Raw genomic sequence first — 21833 nt, forward strand, 5'->3', positions numbered from 1 at the left:
GTTTGAAAAATTTGATGGTCGTTTGACAGTGAATTTGGGATTTGGTCTATTGGCGTAATTGATAGCATTTGTTCTTAAGCTAACGTCTACATCCATTGGTTGAGGTGGTTTTGGTGGTCTTGGAGGGGGATTATTTGGTGGTTGATTAAATGGATTTTGATTATGAAAACCATGTTGTTGGTTTACTGGATTTTGGGGATACCGTTGTTGACCATAAGGATTAAATATTTGATTTGGTTTTGGTATAAAGGCTAACTCGGAATGGAATTTGGTTTGAGGAGGTTGTCGATTAGGATTTGGAAAAAAATTCTGTTGTTGGAATTGTTGTCTAGGAAATTGATTGTTAGCGTGATTTGCTCTAAAGTTTTGATTTTCTAACTTCAGGCAAAGGTGAAGAGCTTCTGGTAGGCTTTTTGGTTCTCTGATGCCGAGAAGCCTAGGAAGGTCACCCGAAAGTCCTCTGACAAACGTGTCAAGGGCTTTAGCACGGTAGTTTTCCGTAAGAAGATGTATTGCTTCCTCTCCTACTTCCATACAACCAATTTTGTTGAGGATTAATGATAGGTGCGAATACACTTTTTGGTAAAATTCATTAATCGTTAGTCTTCCCTGTATGAGACAAGTCATTTGATACTCTAAAGTACCAATGTCTCTTTTGTCTGCATAATGGGTAGTTAGACAACGAGATATTGCCGTCCAATCTAAAGGCGTGTTATACGACTCTAGTGCTATATCTGCTTTCCCTATAATTTTGTTTCTAATTACATTTAGAATACCGAAATAGCGTGGAGTGCCTTTTGAGGGTTCGTATATCCTCAAAATCCGCTCGACACTCTTTTTCCAGGAGGTAAACTCCGAAGCGTTTCCTGAAAATTCTCGTAGTGATCGCACTACGTCGGGAATTTTGTCCATTTCGTTCATGTTGTCTCTGTATCTTTCGTCTATAGTTTGATCCCTAATGTTTTGGTTCATACCATTATTCAAAATACTTTGTATTATGCTTTGTCCGTCCGTCTGTAACATCTGAGTTACAGCGTTTTTAACTAAATGTGCCAATTCTGGCGAAATTTGGGTGCCAGAACCGGAAGGTCCTGTTGGTGCAACGGGAGTTGTATTCCCTAGCACTGGTGGTCTTATTAAATTATTTGGGTTAGACATTTTTGGAGAGGTCCTTATATTATTGTGTTATTTATTTTGTTTTAATTAAAATTTATGTTATCCTGTCTAGGAATGGGTTATTTATACTCTAGAGGGTCCGGTCAACTCCTGAGTTGGCTACGGAATCGCAGAGATAATTAATGTTATTTGTTAAAAATATTTTTTTATAGGCTGTACAAGCCTTATTTTATTTGATTTGTTTATATTATGAACAATTTTGTATATTGTTAAATTTGCTTAATATAGATTTAACTTTTACTAATTTTCGTGAGAGGAAGAGAAAAATATGTTTCCTCCTTGTATAACAATTCACTTGATTCTTTTAAAAACTTTCACAATTTTAAAACAATTTTTGTTTTGAAGGATATTAAATGGAAATACATATATGTACATATATTCACTCTTTTAAACTTTTGAATTCTTTTAATTTATTTTGGTTTCTACAAATTTTCACAATCTTAACCTATTTCTTACATTATGATCAGCTTCATGGCGGCTGGCTTTTTACCGAAACTTCCCGTACCGAACAACTATTTCGAGTTGCTTCCCGTTTAGCACTGCATATGGTGCTTTTTTACCGAAACTTCTCGTGCCGTATATTTTAGGCTCGGGCGCCAGTTAATGACTTATTAATTACAAAGTCAAAAAAATGAATATTTTATGGTCAAGAGTGACCTTTATTGATTGAAATCAACTTAACAACTAACTCTAATTTACAATTAAACATATTCTTAATATTGCCTAAATCTACCTGCGGCAGCAATTTTGGTTAACGTTATGGCGGATGTTGGTTTCTGGTTACTTTCGCTTATGCGGCGCATGGCGGATGTTGTTCCCAATTGTTTGATTCTGCTGACTAAACGTCTCGAATATTTCCTATTGGGTGATAGTTGACGTCGGCAGTTATTGGTTTATTATTATTAACCCAAACGATTACCCTCCTCCCGCCCAACCGACGCGTGGGGCGCAGTCCGCATACGAGCGGAATTTGCCGAGTCTAGAAAGGCAAGAGATTTTTAAGCGTCCGGTTCTCAAACTGCTCAGCTACAGAAAGAAACATTTCAACAGCTGAGATTTAAAAATTTATAAAAACAAAAAGTTAAAAATTTCTGAATATTATTTATTAAGAGAAGACAAAATAGTTTTTTTGATGCTAAATATTGAGTCAGATGGATCAAATGTGCTGGAATGCGAATTAAAATCATGACATATTCGGCAGAATGGTTCATTTAACTCAAAATTTGTTCTAGAAGATTTTAGAAATAATGGTCTAAACTGCCTGGATGAACGCAATGGGACATTAAACTTAATATCAGACAAAAGGAATGAACTACAAACTAAACCATTCAGAAGTTTTACTAGAAAAATTATACCTAGCATTTCTCTGCGACTAGTGAGTGTGGGAAGATTTATAAGTTTTAAACGACTAGTATACGGGGGAAGATTCAATCTTGAATCCCAATGTAAGTGGCCTAAAGCAAAAAGTAAAAATTGTTTTTGAACGGACTCAAGCTTATCAGAATGGGATTGATAGCTAGGATTCCATACCACAGAACCATACTCCAATATAGGCCTTACCAATGTTGTAAAAAGAATTTTAGTAATATACGGATCACTAAATTCTTTAGACCAACGTTTAACAAAGCTAAGAGCACCTTTAGCTTTTAAGACAATTGAATTTACATGAGAATTAAAATTTAGTTTAGGGTCCATATTAACTCCTAAATCAACAAAGCTAAAAACTTGCTCTAAACTGAAGTTATTTATTACATAGGGGGAAAGATCAACAGTTCTACGGGAAAAGCACATCGTTTTACATTTTTTAAGATTCAGTGGCATATCATTTTTGTGACACCAAGTAACTAAATTATTTAAATCCGATTGCAACTCAGTCCTTTCGTTATGAGAAGTATATGATTTAAAAAGTTTTACATCATCCGCATATAATAAAATTTCTGAAAACTTAATTACTGAAGGTATATCATTGATGAACAACAAGAACAGAATCGGGCCGAGATGACTACCCTGTGGAACCCCTGAAGTGACACTAATTGAATCGGATAATGTATTATTAAATAAAACTTGTTGTTTTCTGTTAGTAAGATATGAAATAAAACTTGTTGTTTTCTGTTAGTAAGATATGAGGATACCCATTCAAGAAGTCTTGGTTGAAAACCAAGAAGATTCAGTTTTTGCAAAAGAATTGAGTGGTTTACTCTATCGAATGCTTTACTAAAGTCTGTATATATAACATCAGTATTCTTATTATCCCTAAAACCCATTGACACATGGTTTACAAATTCAAGCAAGTTAGTTACTGTAGATTTCCCTTTACAAAATCCATGCTGAGAGAATGAAATTAAAGGAGAGATTAAGAAAGTTATTTGGTCAGTGACAATAGCTTCAAAAAGTTTGGGTATAGCTGACATTTTAGCTATCCCCCTATAGTTCTCAACAGATGATCTAACTCCACTTTTATGCAAAGGTAATATAAAAGAGTTTTTCCACATTGACGGAAAAATACCTTGTTTAAGAGATAGGTTAAAAAGCTTAGTTAAGGGCAGATAGATATATTTTGCGCAATTTTTAAGAAAGCTTGAGGGAATCATATCAGGGCCATATTTAAACGAATCTTTTAACGTAACTAAATAATTTAAGACATCTGTTTCAGAAATAATTGGTGTATTAATTACAGTACTCGGACATAACACTTGATGATATGGCACATTCATAGGGTAGTTTGAACAATAATTGGATTTGAAGAATTCTGCAAACATATTAGAAATAATATAATTGTCACATGACATTGTTGATTTATATTTCATCGCGGACGGAAAATTTGAAATCCTGCGTTTGGAGTTAACGAAACCATAAAACAATTTCGGATTACGAATAATATTATTTTTTACTTTGATTATGTAGTTTTTATAACATTTTTTGTTAAGTTCCTCAAACTGACGACGCAATTTAGAATATTTTAAATAGTCAACAAGAGCTCCAGTTCTTTTATAAAGTTTAAAAGCACGAGCTTTTTTATTTTTTAATTTACATAGCTCATTCGAATACCACAAATTTGAACTTTTTCTTTTGATAATAAAACATTTCGGAACAAATCTTTCAAAAATATTAAAAATTGTTTCATTAAAATGTGATACATTTAATTCAATATTACCACTATAATCAGGCCAAGTCAATTTAGAAAGTTCACAATTAATCTTTTTGAAGTTAGCTTTCGCAAAGTTGAACCGAGAACAAAGGTCCTGTTTGTTGCATACAAGTAATTCGTCTATGATTTCGATATTAATTTCCAAGGCAGGGTGATAAGAGTCCTCTGGCAAAACTAAAGGATCAGATCGGACCACAGAAACTGTTGAAGTATTATCAACATAGACCAAATCTAAGAATTTACCAAACTTGTTCGGAATTAAGTTAATTTGGTTAAGACCCATCCCAGACATTTCTTCCAAAAACTCATTAAAGCTTAAACGAGTGCAAAAAGGGGTAATGCAATCGTCAACAGATTTCCAAGATACACACGGTAAATTGAAATTGCCTAGAACAATTATGTAATCAGTATTCTTAGCAATTGAAAAAACATTATTTATTAAAGAAACATGCTGCGTATATACAGATAAGTCCGATTGAGGTGTCAGACTTTTTGAATTGTCGTAGAAAAATGGTCAGAAAATTTATTGCAAAAGAAAACAACAAAACAATATTCAAGATTTTTTCTCTTCATAGTAAATACATATGTATGTAAATGTTTTTTTTTTCATATATTTCTTTATTTATTGAATCTGCTCTTTGGAGCCTAACAATAAGTTATAAAAATCTTAATTCTAATTAAAACTAGACAAGCTCAACCAATTGATTGAGTTGTTTTGGTGAAACGTTGCTCCTCAGTGTGCTGGCATATCTCTTCTTTTTAGACGTGATGGATTACAAGAATGTAATAAAGCATTAGCCAATGGGTTTGGGTGATCTCGGAGTTTGGATAAATATTTATTTCTGCTGTTCTCTACTTCTTTCTTTACCATGAGAATACCAAGATCTTTATGGATATTTTCATTACGCATATACCATGGTGAGCACGTGATTGTTCTAAGCATTTTTGATTGGAATCTCTGAATTATATCGATATTGGTTGCACAGTTCGAACCCCACAGTTGGATGCCGTACATCCAAATCGGCTTTATGACCGCGTTATATAACAGAACTTTGTTGTCTAGGCTAAGTTTTGAATTTTTATTTAAAAGCCAATTTAAATGTGCTGCTCTTATCTTCATGCAGGTTATTTTGCTCGATATGTGTTTTCTCCACGTGAGCCTTCTATCCAAGTGAATACCAAGATATGTTACTTCAGTCGCTTGAGGTTATAAAATATTGTTCATTTTAACTACCGGGCACGTTTTCGGTCTTAGAGAAAATGTAACATGCTTGCATTTATACGCCCGTTTGCTAGCCATTCTTCGACAAAAATCAAATGCCCTCCTAATACTTTTGATGCTATAATTGGGCATTTGTTTCGGCTCACTAAAGCTGTGTCATCCGCAAAAGTTGATGTCAAAATATTACTAGCTGTTGGAAGGTCTGCTGTATATATTATGTATAGAGTTGGCCCTAAAACACTGCCCTGAGGTACACCAGCTCTTATTGGTCGTTCTTCAGATATGAAGTCTCCTACTTTGACAGTAAACTTTCTATTTTTTAAATAAGACTCCAAGGTTTTATGCATTTCGAGAGGTAAGCTTTTTTTAATCTTATATAAAAGCCCGTCATGCCACACTTTATCGAACGCCTGAGCCACATCTAGAAATATAGCAGAACAGTACTCTCTATACTCGAACGCCTTTCTGATTTCGTTAGTAATTCTATTTTCTTGTTCTACAGTGCCATGTTTTGCACGAAACCCGAATTGGTGCGTTGGTATTACATTATTTTCACTTTTTCAAATATTTTAGAAAGACAGGGTAGAAGACTGATTGGTCTGTATGAAGACGGCTGTGTCAAGTCTTTACCAGGTTTCTCTATCATGATGATCTGCGACTTTTTCGATGAACTTGGATAGTACCCGAAACTGAAAATAGCGTTAAAGAGCAAGGAGAGCACTGTTAAAGCAATATTTGGTAACTCAATTAGCATTTTTGCAGTAATTTTATCGTGTCCTGCCGACTTTTTTCGATTCAGCTCTTTTATGATTTTAATAATTTCAGAAGATGACGTTTGAATAGACCCAAGCGACTCGTTAGCGCTATTGGAGATGAATGGCAGCTTAAAGCTGTTCTTTGGGCAATTAGGTTGAAATACCTTTGCTAAGTGATTTGCAAAACAATTTGCCTTATCCTCGTCACATGTAAATGTAAATATGTTTTTCATGTAAATCCATATGTTTTATTGAAGCAAATAAATGAATGAATTTTTTAAGTTTAAAAATGCATTTAATATTATAAAAACAGATAATTTATGTATATATTTGGAAAAGTAAATTATTCGAAAAAGTAAATTACCCAAAATACCAATCGATTTACCTTTCGAGAGTATACTGTATATACATATGTTTAGATACATTCTTATGTGTGTGGAGTAAAGTCGAGCTGTATATGATTGTCTGTCTTAGCAAAGAACGTATAATAATAAGAAGGTGCAAATCATAGCTATGTCAAAATACGCGCGATCACACCACTTGTTTCTTCTACTGTACTAGCATAAAAGCAAAAGTGACGACAAGCGTAAGTGTATTGATGAATGTGGGCGCGAATCTGATTTGCGTTCATAGGCATAAATGTTTTGCTGAATGTTTGGCAGATGAGCAAATATTTTCATGAAATATTATAAGTATTAAAGTAAAGAAAATATGCTATTGAAATGACTATATGAACGTAAATCTGCAAAAATTCCTTTTAAAAAAGGGTTATTAAAAAAGTTGCAGCATTACAGAATTCGAACGTAAATGCTCGGGACCGCATTTCGTTAACTCCTTCGCGCTTACAATCTGCGCTATAGGGAAAATGGAAATGCGAGAGCCTTAGCCAGTGTTTTGTTCTGATCATTTGCGACTGTTTGTTAGCATTGTTCCCAGTTTACTTTTTTATTTCGAAGTGCCGAGTTTTCGATGTTTCCTTATAATTTCGCACTCAAAAAGTTGCGAGTTAGCATTTGCGTTCAAAACGTTCTTTGTCACAGTTCAGTAGCAATCACAGTTCGAAACTTGCAATCACGAATGTAGCAATCACAGTAGCAATTTTAGTTGCGATTTCGATAATTTTGGGTACGGTGTTTACAAAAGCAGTTAATTGTACCCAAAATTTATTAATTAATTAAGCAAGCAAGTTAATTAACAATTATATATATATATATATTTGGCGTAGGAACCGCTTTAAGCGATTATAGCCGAATCCACCAGAGCGCGCCACTCATTCCCCCTTTTTGCTTTTTGGCGCCAACTGGAAACACCAAGTGAAGCCAGGTCACTTTGCACTTGGTCTTTCCACCGGAGTAGAGGACGTCCTCTTCCGCGGCTTCCTCCAGCGGGTACTGCATCGAATACTTTCAGAGCTGGAGTGTTTTCTTCCATCCGTACAACATGACCTAGCCAGCGTAGCCGCTGTCTTTTTATTCGCTGAACTATGTCAATGTCGTCGTATAAATCGTACAGCTCATCGTTCCATCGTCTGCGGTATTCGCCGTTGCCAATGTTTAGAGGACCATAAATCTTGCGCAAAACCTTTCTCTCGAAAACCCCAAGAGTCGTCTCATCGGATGTTGTCATCGTCCACGCTTCAGCGCCATACATCAGGACGGGAATAATGAGCGACTTATAGAGTTTGATTTTGGTTCGTCGAGAGAGGACTTTACTTTTCAATTGCCTACTCAGTCCAAAGTAGCACCTGTTGGCAAGAGTGATTCTGCGTTGGATTTCAAGGCTGACATTGTTGGTGTTGTTAATGCTGGTTCCCAGATAAACGAAATTATCTACAACTTCAAAGTTATGACTGTCAACAGTGACATCTCATCTCATAACATATTTTCATAAAATTTTCGAGCATTACCCATGTCGGCCAGCTTTTCAAGCTTTTCATACTAACGCATTTCGGCCTCTTTCTTTTTACGTCTGCAAATGCGTCTCGCTTTCCTCTTCAGTTCTCGATATCTATTCCACCCCGAACGTGTTGTGGTCGATCGCAAAGTTGCGAGGTAGGCAGTCTGTTTTCTCTCCACTGCGGAACGACAATTCTCATCGTACCAACTGGTTTTTTTGCGTTGCCGGAGACCTATTGTTTCGGCTGCAGCGGTATACAATGAGTTTGAGATGCCGTTCCACAGCTCCCTTTTATCGAGATGCTGATGAGTGCTCTCAGAGAGCAGGAGTGCAAATCGCCTAGAAAATCATTCGGCTGTCGGTTGTGATTGCAGCTTTTTCTTGTGTTTGTTGACGGGCGTTCTTTGCTGCACAGAGGCGAGTGCGTATCTTTGCTGCAACTAGATAATGGTCCGAGTCAATGTTTGGTCCTCGGAGCGTACGCACGTCTAAAACACTGGAGACATGTCTTCCGTCTATCACAACGTGATCGATTTGATTGCGCGTGTTTCGATCAGGGGACAGCCACGTTGCTTGATGAATTTTTTTATGCTGGAATCTGGTACTACAGACAACCATATTTCGGGCCCCAGCGAAGTCGATCAGCCTCAGGCCGTTTGGCGATGTTTCGTCATGGAGCCTGAATTTTCCGACTGTTGTGCCAAAGACACCTTCTTTACCCACCCTGGCGTTAAAATCGCCAATCACGATTTTGACATCGTGGCGGGGGCAGCGCTCATAGGTGCATTCTAGGCGCTCATAGAAAGCATCTTTGGTCACATCGTCCTTCTCTTCCGTTGGGGCATGGGCGCAAATCAGCGATATGTTGAAGAACCTCGCTTTGATGCGGATTGTGGCAAGACGTTCATCCACCGGGGTGAATGCCAGGACTCGGCGACGTAGTCTCTCTCCCACCACAAATCCAACACCAAATTTGCGCTCCTTTATATGGCCGCTGTAGTAGATGTCACAAGGACCCACCTTCTTCCGTTCTTGTCCCGTCCATCGCACTTCTTGGACGGCGGTGATGTCAGCCTTTAGTTGTATGTGGACATCAACCAGCTGGGCAGAGGCACCTTCCCAATTAAGGGTCCGCACATTCCAGGTGCATGCCCTTAAATCAATATGCTTAAAACGTTTGCAGGGGTCGTCATCAAAAGGGCGGTGTCTCATCCGAGGCTCTGTGTTTGTTTTCATTGGGGAGATTTTTTATGTGGTGGGTCCCAAGCCCTACGCACAACCGCAGAAGCGGGCTTCGCCTTCTCACTTTAGCTCGCCTCCAAACGGATGTCTGTTAGCTACCCAGGGGATACTTGGTCTAAAACCGGAAGTCGTGAACTGCTTGAGTCATATGCAAAAGAATCGTTCCTGGCCACTCCCAAGTGAATGGCAATCAGAAACTTTCCTCACTTGCGTGAACTTCTACATATGACCCCATCCCTAACAATTAATTATTACAAAAGCAGGTAAATTTTGGATATTGTTAAAATTAATAAAAATGTAATTGTAAAAAATTAAAAAAAAAACAAGGAAGGGCTAAGTTCGGGTGAAACCGAGCATTTTATACTCTCGCAGTTTATTTATCTTTTTTTATAAATTTTATATAATATACAATTTGACCCACATATTCATCATATATATGGTATAAAGTTCATTGAATGTTGGAAACCCTAATATTAAGTTCGGAGCACCGAGGTTCTCGATATACGGGGCCTTGAATACCTATGGTCCGATTTCGGCGATTTCTATAAACGGGCTGCCACACTATAAATTCAGTATTTATGCAAAGTTCTGTTCCGATATCTTCACTAGTGCTTACTTTACATATTGTAAAATAAACTATTCAGATCGACTTCAAAGGAGTAGGCGTGGTTTTGAACCGATTTGGCCTATTTTCACAACATATCATTTGGATGTAAGGAAAATATTACAAATCAAGTTTCATTTATATTGGTCGAGTAAAATTTATTAATACCAATTTGGGCGGAGCCCTTCTGTACCTTCCTTATAATGAAATTTAAGGTTTGTGATGTTTTCCCTTACTGAATTAAAGCATTTTTAGTAGTTTTCAACATAACCTTTGTATGGGAGATGGGCGTGGTTTTAATCCGATTTGTTCCATTTTTGGACTGTATAAGGTAGTACCTAAGAGAAACGATTCTAGAAAGTTGATATGGCTTAAGTAAGTATGAGATAAGTAAAAAAAACTTAGTAGGGGCGGGGCCACGCCCACTTTTCCAAAGAAATTACATCCAAATATACCCCTTCATAGTGTGATCCTTTGTACCAAATTTTATTTCTATAGCACTTTATGTGTTTTCGTTTTTTGCCATTTTGTGGGCGTGGCAGTGGTCCGATTTTGTCCATTCCTATGGTCCCCAGAAGCAAGTGAGCCAAGTTTCATCAAGATATCTTAATTTTTACTCAAGTTACAAGCTTGCACAGACGGACGGACGGACAGACAGACATCCGGATTTGAACTCCACTATTCACCCTGATAACTTTGGTATATATAACCCTATATCTAACTCGTTTAGTTTTAGGTGTTACAAAGAACCGTTATGTGAACAAAACTATAATACTCTCTTAGTAACTTTGTTGCGATAGTATAACAAAACTATAATACTCTCTTAGCAACTTTGTTGAGAGAGTATAAAAATGTGGAGTATAAATTCTCATAAATTCGTTTTTTTGCGATCGCAATAGCAATATAAAATCATAGTGATTTAAAAATAGCAATCACTGAAATCACAGTCATCCCAAAAATAGCAATATCGCTCATCACTATTACACTATTTATGCAAATACCTCGAGAAAATTGATATACAGCGTGGTGACAATGATAATAGCGTCCTCCGACAAATCCGTTTACGAGTATCCAAAGCTTTTATTGCTTGTATATTAAACGTAATTACGGAGCACACTCGACTGTTGACTACACGCTTTAATATTCGCAGAACATTTTGTTCGAACTGGTGAGAACTCCAATAAATTATAAACTACCGAAATACAAACTTGTAACCACTTAGCCTACACTTCAAGCTAAATAATCAGTTGTATTTAATTACAACTGCAGACGTGAGATCGCAGAAGTGCTGATTAAGTGCACCCGCAACTTTTGTAATTCGAATCTTTGTTTTTCGTCCGCTACTTGTTACGATACCTGCTGAGTCAGGCAACTCGCCACATTTTTGGGTATTTCTAAACCCAATTGCGTTTCCCGTGATAACTCTTCCCCTCCTAAGTGTGGGACGTCCTCGGACCTTGGGTTTGCATTTGCGTGATGTTTTACATTACTTTTAAAATTGCGGCTCTTCTGCTTTCTAGAGAAAGTAACTAGGTCAAACAAAGCACCGAGGATGACCAGTATGATTAGAATGACTGATGTCTGTGTAATAACCATCATTTAGTTGCTCCATACATGGAATTTCTGCTACTTTTATCTGAATAGCATTTCGATTTACAAAATCCGTTTAATTCACGCTAACTTTGTTTGAAAACGTTACCAACTATCCCTTTTCAATGCAATAGTGTCGTTGTCAGACGTTACCATAGCTGCACGATCGTTTATCGATTCTTAAGGGCGAATTGACAAAAGTACCCGGAACTATTGTGTACGTGTGATCGGTTATCTGTTTCTTGCACATTACATTCATCATTTAACAATTTATATATACCTCTTGCACAATTCTGCGAATGATCTTAGTACAATCACGGATGAAAGACCCAAAACTGCGAACCAAAACTACATGTACACTTTGAGTACTGTTCTTGGTACTATTACGGATGAAAGACCCAAAACTGCGAACCAAAACACCACGTGCACTTTCAGTACTGCGACCCACAAAAGCGCAGAAACTATTAATAACAAAATCATTAATTATATTTCATATTTATTGAAAATATCATGCCATTTAGATGTTTATTATTATATTTACTTTATACATGTATTATTATACTGCACTATATACATATGTAAAACGTATTGAATAGTTGAACAGTTTTTACTATCTGACAAAAGCTGGAGGAAGAGTTGCAAATGTCAAATACCTAGGGATGCAAACATCGTGAAATTAAACATCGATGGTTCGATGTATCGATGTTTCTCCAAAACCCATCGAAATCAAAAACATCGGCCATTAAAACATCGATACATCGAAACATCGATGTATTTTTGAACTTTTTTAACGTATTTTATAAGTGAGCATAAAAGGCTTATTTCAGAACCATAAATAAGTGAAATACAGTAGTAGGCCTTTAGTTGATATATATTTGAGCTACCTATTAAAACTTTTTCTCAATAAATAAAATATATAAATAGTTTTTTTACAAACAACAAATTATTTATTTAAAACAGAATTTAAAAATAACAATTTGGAAAGTCTTTTTCCTGTCAAGCGATTTCTTTGCTGTGTGATCGTTGCTCCAGCTTTAGAAAACAGTCGTTCACTAGGTACTGAAGTGGCCACAATAGATAAATATTTAGAAGCTTGTTTATACAATTCCGGGAATACATTTTTCATACCATCCCACATTTCTGTTGGATTCTGATTGATAGAAGCAACAGCCGATCCAAGATACATTTGCACTTCAACTTCCGTTGTTGTAATAGCAGATGACTTGGAAAACTTACATTTCATATTTTGGTGGGCCAACTGTTTATGATGGCTCCAAATATCAAACGGGTTTTCTGTTGCAAACTCATCCGAAGATTCCGACGTACTAACGCTATTATTTGCATCCTTTATGAAACTATTTAAATACAAAACTGTTTTTTTTTTTAGCCAGTGCATCTTTAAAATGCAGTAATTTGAATCTCGGATCCAATACAGTAGCCAACGCCAGAACTGAATTAAATTCAAGTTTGTCAAATCTCTTATTCATGTTCTTTTGCAGTTCACTTTTTAGCTCCCCTACAATAGCATCTTGAGCTGAAATTTTTGTCAGAGCTTCAGTTAAACAGCTTACCAAAGGTATAACCTTGCTAATGGTAACGTAGGTATCAGCCGAAATCTCCCTGGTCACAATTTCAAAACACTTTAATAATTCAATCAGCTCCTTAATTTTGTTCAGCTCGGAGGCATTAACCATAGAGGGTGCTTCTGGGCGAGTGAGCAGTACTTCACTTAAAATAGGGGCTAACTGGACAAATCTCTCTAGCATATAAAAACATGAATTCCATCGCGTTCTTACGTCAAGAATCATTTTCTTGGTATTACTTGTAGAAGCCCCGGTGTCTATTTGTTTCTGCCGCAATTGATCACTGGCATTAACACTTCTTTTAATAAACTTAACAATGTCGCGCACCTTAGTTATCAAAGCTGATACTTCCGTGGACTTATCTATTGATTGCGTTACAACCAAATTAAGCGTGTGTGCGAAGCAGGGTATTATTTTTTTTCGCCAAACAAGCTTCTATTTAATTTCATCATGGTTGAATTATTATCAGCATCTGAAGCATCTGAATTTCTTATAAAGAAGCTCCAGACCCTGCTTTTTAATTTTGAAGGCAGCATTTTGAAAATCTGAAATATTGTGTACATATTTAATCGTCTAATGTAATTATTTACATATATTTTATATTCACTACACCTGTAATAAAGTTGTGATTGATAACAGATGAATTCGAAACAACACTTATATTAAACGCTCAAAAACAACTTCTAACACACATAGCACGAAATAGACTGTCACACAAAATGTATTTTCGATTTTTTGTAAAACTTATTTCGCATTAATTCATAAGCGAATTCTCAGTATTATTCAAGTGCACATTCAACCAACGAATTCTCCATATTATTCAAGTGCACATTCAACCAACGAATTCTCCGTAGCAGATGTTTTCGCATTAATACCGAGAAAAAGTGCTGCAAAGATGTGGAGTAAAATTTGAAAAAAACATCGACATAAAACATCGTTGAAAGTGACATCGATGTATCGATATTTTTAGAATCACAACATCGATGGCTAACATCGATGCTTTTTGACGAAAACATTGATGTTTCAGAAACATCGATACATCGTTTGCAGCCCTACAAATACCCCGTGCGGCCTGGAAGTGTAAGCTGTGCACATTATGTGAGGACTCTTTTGGTTTATATAGGAGTTTTTGTAAGATCTGTTCTTTCATTAGTTTTACTAGTACTAGATTCATCCAATTTCTTGGAGGAGGGTTTCTATAAAATATAAAGTAAAATTTTAATTTTAACTACATAAAAGTTGGTAATAATTACCTTATGTTTCAGGAATTCTAAATCTAGCACGGGCAACGTTCTAGTCTTAACATCCATGCTCTTGCTGTAGTGTTTCCACTGAACTAATTTCGGTGAATCCATGTCCTTGTAAAGCGATACAACAACGTTATGATTCCTCAATACATGGTGAAAATGAATCAAAAAAGTCCTCCTAATTAAACATGCAAGAAGTTTTTAAATTTTTATGATCACAAACATTCACTTAAATTTACCCTTTAATTTCTGTGCTTTAGCTGCTAATGGCACGACCAACTGAGGTGCCGGTAAGTTCAAAAATACTGCCGCTGCTTTGCCCTCTAGATCATTGGCAAAACCCAGTTAACACACGTCGCGATGATAAACGTAACAAAAGCACCCAAACCACGTCGTTCCAATTCTTCACGTGCTTGTGTTGACCAAAAGGTTTAATTGCACGTAAAAAAGTGACATTAAACCTAATATCTGGTGTGTAAATGATTTGTGTTCGATGTAGCAGCGATTGCATCCATAGTTCTGGAATTGCTTGCAGCACATATTCCATCGCTTCGAAAGTTCTATGCTGCTACCATAACAGACACCAATTAGGTTGCGTACCTTTAACGGGCCGTATGAGGTTTAAAATATCTGTATGGAAAATTAATTAGAATTTAAGGCCAGATAATATTATTATATTCAACAATTATTTACGTATTCAATGGTTTCGCCCTTGATGTTGACCATTGCTGGCGTAGTTTCTATTGCGTGCTTCGAATTGACAGTGCGATGAAGTATTACTTTATCACCCTCTTCAATTCCATATTTTGGCTTTAGAAAACTTTTATTTTACGTTTTACTTATTTAAAAATGCGTGCTTCAATAATTTAATCTTTAATTAGGCTGCAGATCACTGATTTAAATAAAACACGCAAAATAATAATTCACAAGCAGCCATGATATAGCTCAAAACAAAACTTGATCAAATACGAGAACTTTGGTTGTTTCTTTCTATCATTCAGAGAGCTGTACGAGAGAAGAGTTGAGGTAAATGTTTATGCACATTTTGCCCTTTGTTGCATATGTGTGTATGTAGTGGTGTTATCTTTGAATGTGTTGGAGTTTCAGTACCCTTGACTTGCTGGGTCTACAACAGTGGTCGGCACTCCATACCACAATTGTGCCGACTCAAGTCACACGTACCTTTAAGTGCTGAACACAAAGACGACAACACGACACGACGTAACGACGGCTGATCACAAATGTCGCTTTGAAGTCAGCGTTTTGAACATTTTGAAGACGGCAGCGACATATCAAACAGCAATTTCATTGTTGCCGTAATAAAATCTTTCACTACAATAAAATTTACATATTTAGTTTAAAGTGAAACTATTTGTGAAAAAAAATTAAAATGGTCGATTTATTTGTTTTAAATAATCGATTGTTATTTTTTTAGCCAGTGCATCTTTAAAATGCAGTAATTTGAATCTCGGATCCAATACAGTAGCCAACGCCAGAACTGAATTAAATTCAAGTTTGTCAAATCTCTTATTCATGTTCTTTTGCAGTTCACTTTTTAGCTCCCCTACAATAGCATCTTGAGCTGAAATTTTTGTCAGAGCTTCAGTTAAACAGCTTACCAAAGGTATAACCTTGCTAATGGTAACGTAGGTATCAGCCGAAATCTCCCTGGTCACAATTTCAAAACACTTTAATAATTCAATCAGCTCCTTAATTTTGTTCAGCTCGGAGGCATTAACCATAGAGGGTGCTTCTGGGCCAGTGAGCAGTACTTCACTTAAAATAGGGGCTAACTGGACAAATCTCTCTAGCATATAAAAACATGAATTCCATCGCGTTCTTACGTCAAGAATCATTTTCTTGGTATTACTTGTAGAAGCCCCGGTGTCTATTTGTTTCTGCCGCAATTGATCACTGGCATTAACACTTCTTTTAATAAACTTAACAATGTCGCGCACCTTAGTTATCAAAGCTGATACTTCCGTGGACTTATCTATTGATTGCGTTACAACCAAATTAAGCGTGTGTGCGAAGCAGGGTATTATTTTTTTTCGCCAAACAAGCTTCTATTTAATTTCATCATGGTTGAATTATTATCAGCATCTGAAGCATCTGAATTTCTTATAAAGAAGCTCCAGACCCTGCTTTTTAATTTTGAAGGCAGCATTTTGAAAATCTGAAATATTGTGTACATATTTAATCGTCTAATGTAATTATTTACATATATTTTATATTCACTACACCTGTAATAAAGTTGTGATTGATAACAGATGAATTCGAAACAACACTTATATTAAACGCTCAAAAACAACTTCTAACACACATAGCACGAAATAGACTGTCACACAAAATGTATTTTCGATTTTTTGTAAAACTTATTTCGCATTAATTCATAAGCGAATTCTCAGTATTATTCAAGTGCACATTCAACCAACGAATTCTCCATATTATTCAAGTGCACATTCAACCAACGAATTCTCCGTAGCAGATGTTTTCGCATTAATACCGAGAAAAAGTGCTGCAAAGATGTGGAGTAAAATTTGAAAAAAAACATCGACATAAAACATCGTTGAAAGTGACATCGATGTATCGATATTTTTAGAATCACAACATCGATGGCTAACATCGATGCTTTTTGACGAAAACATTGATGTTTCAGAAACATCGATACATCGTTTGCATCCCTACAAATACCCCGTGCGGCCTGGAAGTGTAAGCTGTGCACATTATGTGAGGACTCTTTTGGTTTATATAGGAGTTTTTGTAAGATCTGTTCTTTCATTAGTTTTACTAGTACTAGATTCATCCAATTTCTTGGAGGAGGGTTTCTATAAAATATAAAGTAAAATTTTAATTTTAACTACATAAAAGTTGGTAATAATTACCTTATGTTTCAGGAATTCTAAATCTAGCACGGGCAACGTTCTAGTCTTAACATCCATGCTCTTGCTGTAGTGTTTCCACTGAACTAATTTCGGTGAATCCATGTCCTTGTAAAGCGATACAACAACGTTATGATTCCTCAATACATGGTGAAAATGAATCAAAAAAGTCCTCCTAATTAAACATGCAAGAAGTTTTTAAATTTTTATGATCACAAACATTCACTTAAATTTACCCTTTAATTTCTGTGCTTTAGCTGCTAATGGCACGACCAACTGAGGTGCCGGTAAGTTCAAAAATACTGCCGCTGCTTTGCCCTCTAGATCATTGGCAAAACCCAGTTAACACACGTCGCGATGATAAACGTAACAAAAGCACCCAAACCACGTCGTTCCAATTCTTCACGTGCTTGTGTTGACCAAAAGGTTTAATTGCACGTAAAAAAGTGACATTAAACCTAATATCTGGTGTGTAAATGATTTGTGTTCGATGTAGCAGCGATTGCATCCATAGTTCTGGAATTGCTTGCAGCACATATTCCATCGCTTCGAAAGTTCTATGCTGCTACCATAACAGACACCAATTAGGTTGCGTACCTTTAACGGGCCGTATGAGGTTTAAAATATCTGTATGGAAAATTAATTAGAATTTAAGGCCAGATAATATTATTATATTCAACAATTATTTACGTATTCAATGGTTTCGCCCTTGATGTTGACCATTGCTGGCGTAGTTTCTATTGCGTGCTTCGAATTGACAGTGCGATGAAGTATTACTTTATCACCCTCTTCAATTCCATATTTTGGCTTTAGAAAACTTTTATTTTACGTTTTACTTATTTAAAAATGCGTGCTTCAATAATTTAATCTTTAATTAGGCTGCAGATCACTGATTTAAATAAAACACGCAAAATAATAATTCACAAGCAGCCATGATATAGCTCAAAACAAAACTTGATCAAATACGAGAACTTTGGTTGTTTCTTTCTATCATTCAGAGAGCTGTACGAGAGAAGAGTTGAGGTAAATGTTTATGCACATTTTGCCCTTTGTTGCATATGTGTGTATGTAGTGGTGTTATCTTTGAATGTGTTGGAGTTTCAGTACCCTTGACTTGCTGGGTCTACAACAGTGGTCGGCACTCCATACCACAATTGTGCCGACTCAAGTCACACGTACCTTTAAGTGCTGAACACAAAGACGACAACACGACACGACGTAACGACGGCTGATCACAAATGTCGCTTTGAATTCAGCGTTTTGAACATTTTGAAGACGGCAGCGACATATCAAACAGCAATTTCATTGTTGCCGTAATAAAATCTTTCACTACAATAAAATTTACATATTTAGTTTAAAGTGAAACTATTTGTGAAAAAAAATTAAAATGGTCGATTTATTTGTTTTAAATAATCGATTGTTATTTTTTTAGCCAGTGCATCTTTAAAATGCAGTAATTTGAATCTCGGATCCAATACAGTAGCCAACGCCAGAACTGAATTAAATTCAAGTTTGTCAAATCTCTTATTCATGTTCTGTTGCAGTTCACTTTTTAGCTCCCCTACAATAGCATCTTGAGCTGAAATTTTTGTCAGAGCTTCAGTTAAACAGCTTACCAAAGGTATAACCTTGCTAATGGTAACGTAGGTATCAGCCGAAATCTCCCTGGTCACAATTTCAAAACACTTTAATAATTCAATCAGCTCCTTAATTTTGTTCAGCTCGGAGGCATTAACCATAGAGGGTGCTTCTGGGCGAGTGAGCAGTACTTCACTTAAAATAGGGGCTAACTGGACAAATCTCTCTAGCATATAAAAACATGAATTCCATCGCGTTCTTACGTCAAGAATCATTTTCTTGGTATTACTTGTAGAAGCCCCGGTGTCTATTTGTTTCTGCCGCAATTGATCACTGGCATTAACACTTCTTTTAATAAACTTAACAATGTCGCGCACCTTAGTTATCAAAGCTGATACTTCCGTGGACTTATCTATTGATTGCGTTACAACCAAATTAAGCGTGTGTGCGAAGCAGGGTATTATTTTTTTTCGCCAAACAAGCTTCTATTTAATTTCATCATGGTTGAATTATTATCAGCATCTGAAGCATCTGAATTTCTTATAAAGAAGCTCCAGACCCTGCTTTTTAATTTTGAAGGCAGCATTTTGAAAATCTGAAATATTGTGTACATATTTAATCGTCTAATGTAATTATTTACATATATTTTATATTCACTACACCTGTAATAAAGTTGTGATTGATAACAGATGAATTCGAAACAACACTTATATTAAACGCTCAAAAACAACTTCTAACACACATAGCACGAAATAGACTGTCACACAAAATGTATTTTCGATTTTTTGTAAAACTTATTTCGCATTAATTCATAAGCGAATTCTCAGTATTATTCAAGTGCACATTCAACCAACGAATTCTCCATATTATTCAAGTGCACATTCAACCAACGAATTCTCCGTAGCAGATGTTTTCGCATTAATACCGAGAAAAAGTGCTGCAAAGATGTGGAGTAAAATTTGAAAAAAACATCGACATAAAACATCGTTGAAAGTGACATCGATGTATCGATATTTTTAGAATCACAACATCGATGGCTAACATCGATGCTTTTTGACGAAAACATTGATGTTTCAGAAACATCGATACATCGTTTGCATCCCTACAAATACCCCGTGCGGCCTGGAAGTGTAAGCTGTGCACATTATGTGAGGACTCTTTTGGTTTATATAGGAGTTTTTGTAAGATCTGTTCTTTCATTAGTTTTACTAGTACTAGATTCATCCAATTTCTTGGAGGAGGGTTTCTATAAAATATAAAGTAAAATTTTAATTTTAACTACATAAAAGTTGGTAATAATTACCTTATGTTTCAGGAATTCTAAATCTAGCACGGGCAACGTTCTAGTCTTAACATCCATGCTCTTGCTGTAGTGTTTCCACTGAACTAATTTCGGTGAATCCATGTCCTTGTAAAGCGATACAACAACGTTATGATTCCTCAATACATGGTGAAAATGAATCAAAAAAGTCCTCCTAATTAAACATGCAAGAAGTTTTTAAATTTTTATGATCACAAACATTCACTTAAATTTACCCTTTAATTTCTGTGCTTTAGCTGCTAATGGCACGACCAACTGAGGTGCCGGTAAGTTCAAAAATACTGCCGCTGCTTTGCCCTCTAGATCATTGGCAAAACCCAGTTAACACACGTCGCGATGATAAACGTAACAAAAGCACCCAAACCACGTCGTTCCAATTCTTCACGTGCTTGTGTTGACCAAAAGGTTTAATTGCACGTAAAAAAGTGACATTAAACCTAATATCTGGTGTGTAAATGATTTGTGTTCGATGTAGCAGCGATTGCATCCATAGTTCTGGAATTGCTTGCAGCACATATTCCATCGCTTCGAAAGTTCTATGCTGCTACCATAACAGACACCAATTAGGTTGCGTACCTTTAACGGGCCGTATGAGGTTTAAAATATCTGTATGGAAAATTAATTAGAATTTAAGGCCAGATAATATTATTATATTCAACAATTATTTACGTATTCAATGGTTTCGCCCTTGATGTTGACCATTGCTGGCGTAGTTTCTATTGCGTGCTTCGAATTGACAGTGCGATGAAGTATTACTTTATCACCCTCTTCAATTCCATATTTTGGCTTTAGAAAACTTTTATTTTACGTTTTACTTATTTAAAAATGCGTGCTTCAATAATTTAATCTTTAATTAGGCTGCAGATCACTGATTTAAATAAAACACGCAAAATAATAATTCACAAGCAGCCATGATATAGCTCAAAACAAAACTTGATCAAATACGAGAACTTTGGTTGTTTCTTTCTATCATTCAGAGAGCTGTACGAGAGAAGAGTTGAGGTAAATGTTTATGCACATTTTGCCCTTTGTTGCATATGTGTGTATGTAGTGGTGTTATCTTTGAATGTGTTGGAGTTTCAGTACCCTTGACTTGCTGGGTCTACAACAGTGGTCGGCACTCCATACCACAATTGTGCCGACTCAAGTCACACGTACCTTTAAGTGCTGAACACAAAGACGACAACACGACACGACGTAACGACGGCTGATCACAAATGTCGCTTTGAAGTCAGCGTTTTGAACATTTTGAAGACGGCAGCGACATATCAAACAGCAATTTCATTGTTGCCGTAATAAAATCTTTCACTACAATAAAATTTACATATTTAGTTTAAAGTGAAACTATTTGTGAAAAAAAATTAAAATGGTCGATTTATTTGTTTTAAATAATCGATTGTTATTATAAATGATGTACCAAAGCTATTTTACGTTTCTGCTGCCAAAATAACGTCATACTTGAGAGAACTTTGAATAATTTTACATTTCACATGTTAGTGGCAGCTCTACAGCGGCCATTGCCGTCGGCAAAATTAGAAACATTTTTAATTTAGCGACAACGACAACTACAAGTTTGTTCGTTTAATGTT

The 21833-nt window shown here is 36.0% G+C and overlaps 1 protein-coding gene and 2 long non-coding RNA genes across 12 annotated transcripts in view; 1 reads left to right on the plus strand and 2 right to left on the minus strand.

Annotated features, from left to right (window-relative positions):
- LOC105219969 (uncharacterized) overlaps positions 1-21833 on the plus strand; it is an 833969-nt gene that overhangs the window by 644408 nt on the left and 167728 nt on the right. The window contains exon 14 of one of the 10 annotated variants that reach the window (XM_054225507.1): positions 6120-6155. The exons of the other annotated variants lie outside the window; for them this stretch is intronic. Within the exon in view, the coding sequence (XP_054081482.1) occupies positions 6120-6140 (21 nt within the window). The 3' untranslated portion in view covers positions 6141-6155. Of the gene's footprint in view, positions 1-6119; positions 6156-21833 lie in introns of those variants that run through there. 10 annotated transcript variants of the gene reach the window in all.
- Positions 16284-18375, minus strand: LOC128919899 (uncharacterized). The gene is made up of 4 exons (XR_008470036.1): positions 17582-18375; positions 17349-17520; positions 16707-17291; positions 16284-16639 (listed from the first exon to the last, which is right to left on the minus strand). It is a non-coding gene; the product is annotated as an uncharacterized LOC128919899 (long non-coding RNA).
- On the minus strand, positions 18896-21253 carry LOC128919900 (uncharacterized). The gene is made up of 4 exons (XR_008470037.1): positions 20460-21253; positions 20227-20398; positions 19586-20169; positions 18896-19518 (listed from the first exon to the last, which is right to left on the minus strand). It is a non-coding gene; the product is annotated as an uncharacterized LOC128919900 (long non-coding RNA).

Source organism: Zeugodacus cucurbitae, chromosome 2, assembly GCF_028554725.1.
Source record: "Zeugodacus cucurbitae isolate PBARC_wt_2022May chromosome 2, idZeuCucr1.2, whole genome shotgun sequence".
NCBI classification, from domain to species: domain Eukaryota; kingdom Metazoa; phylum Arthropoda; class Insecta; order Diptera; family Tephritidae; genus Zeugodacus; species Zeugodacus cucurbitae.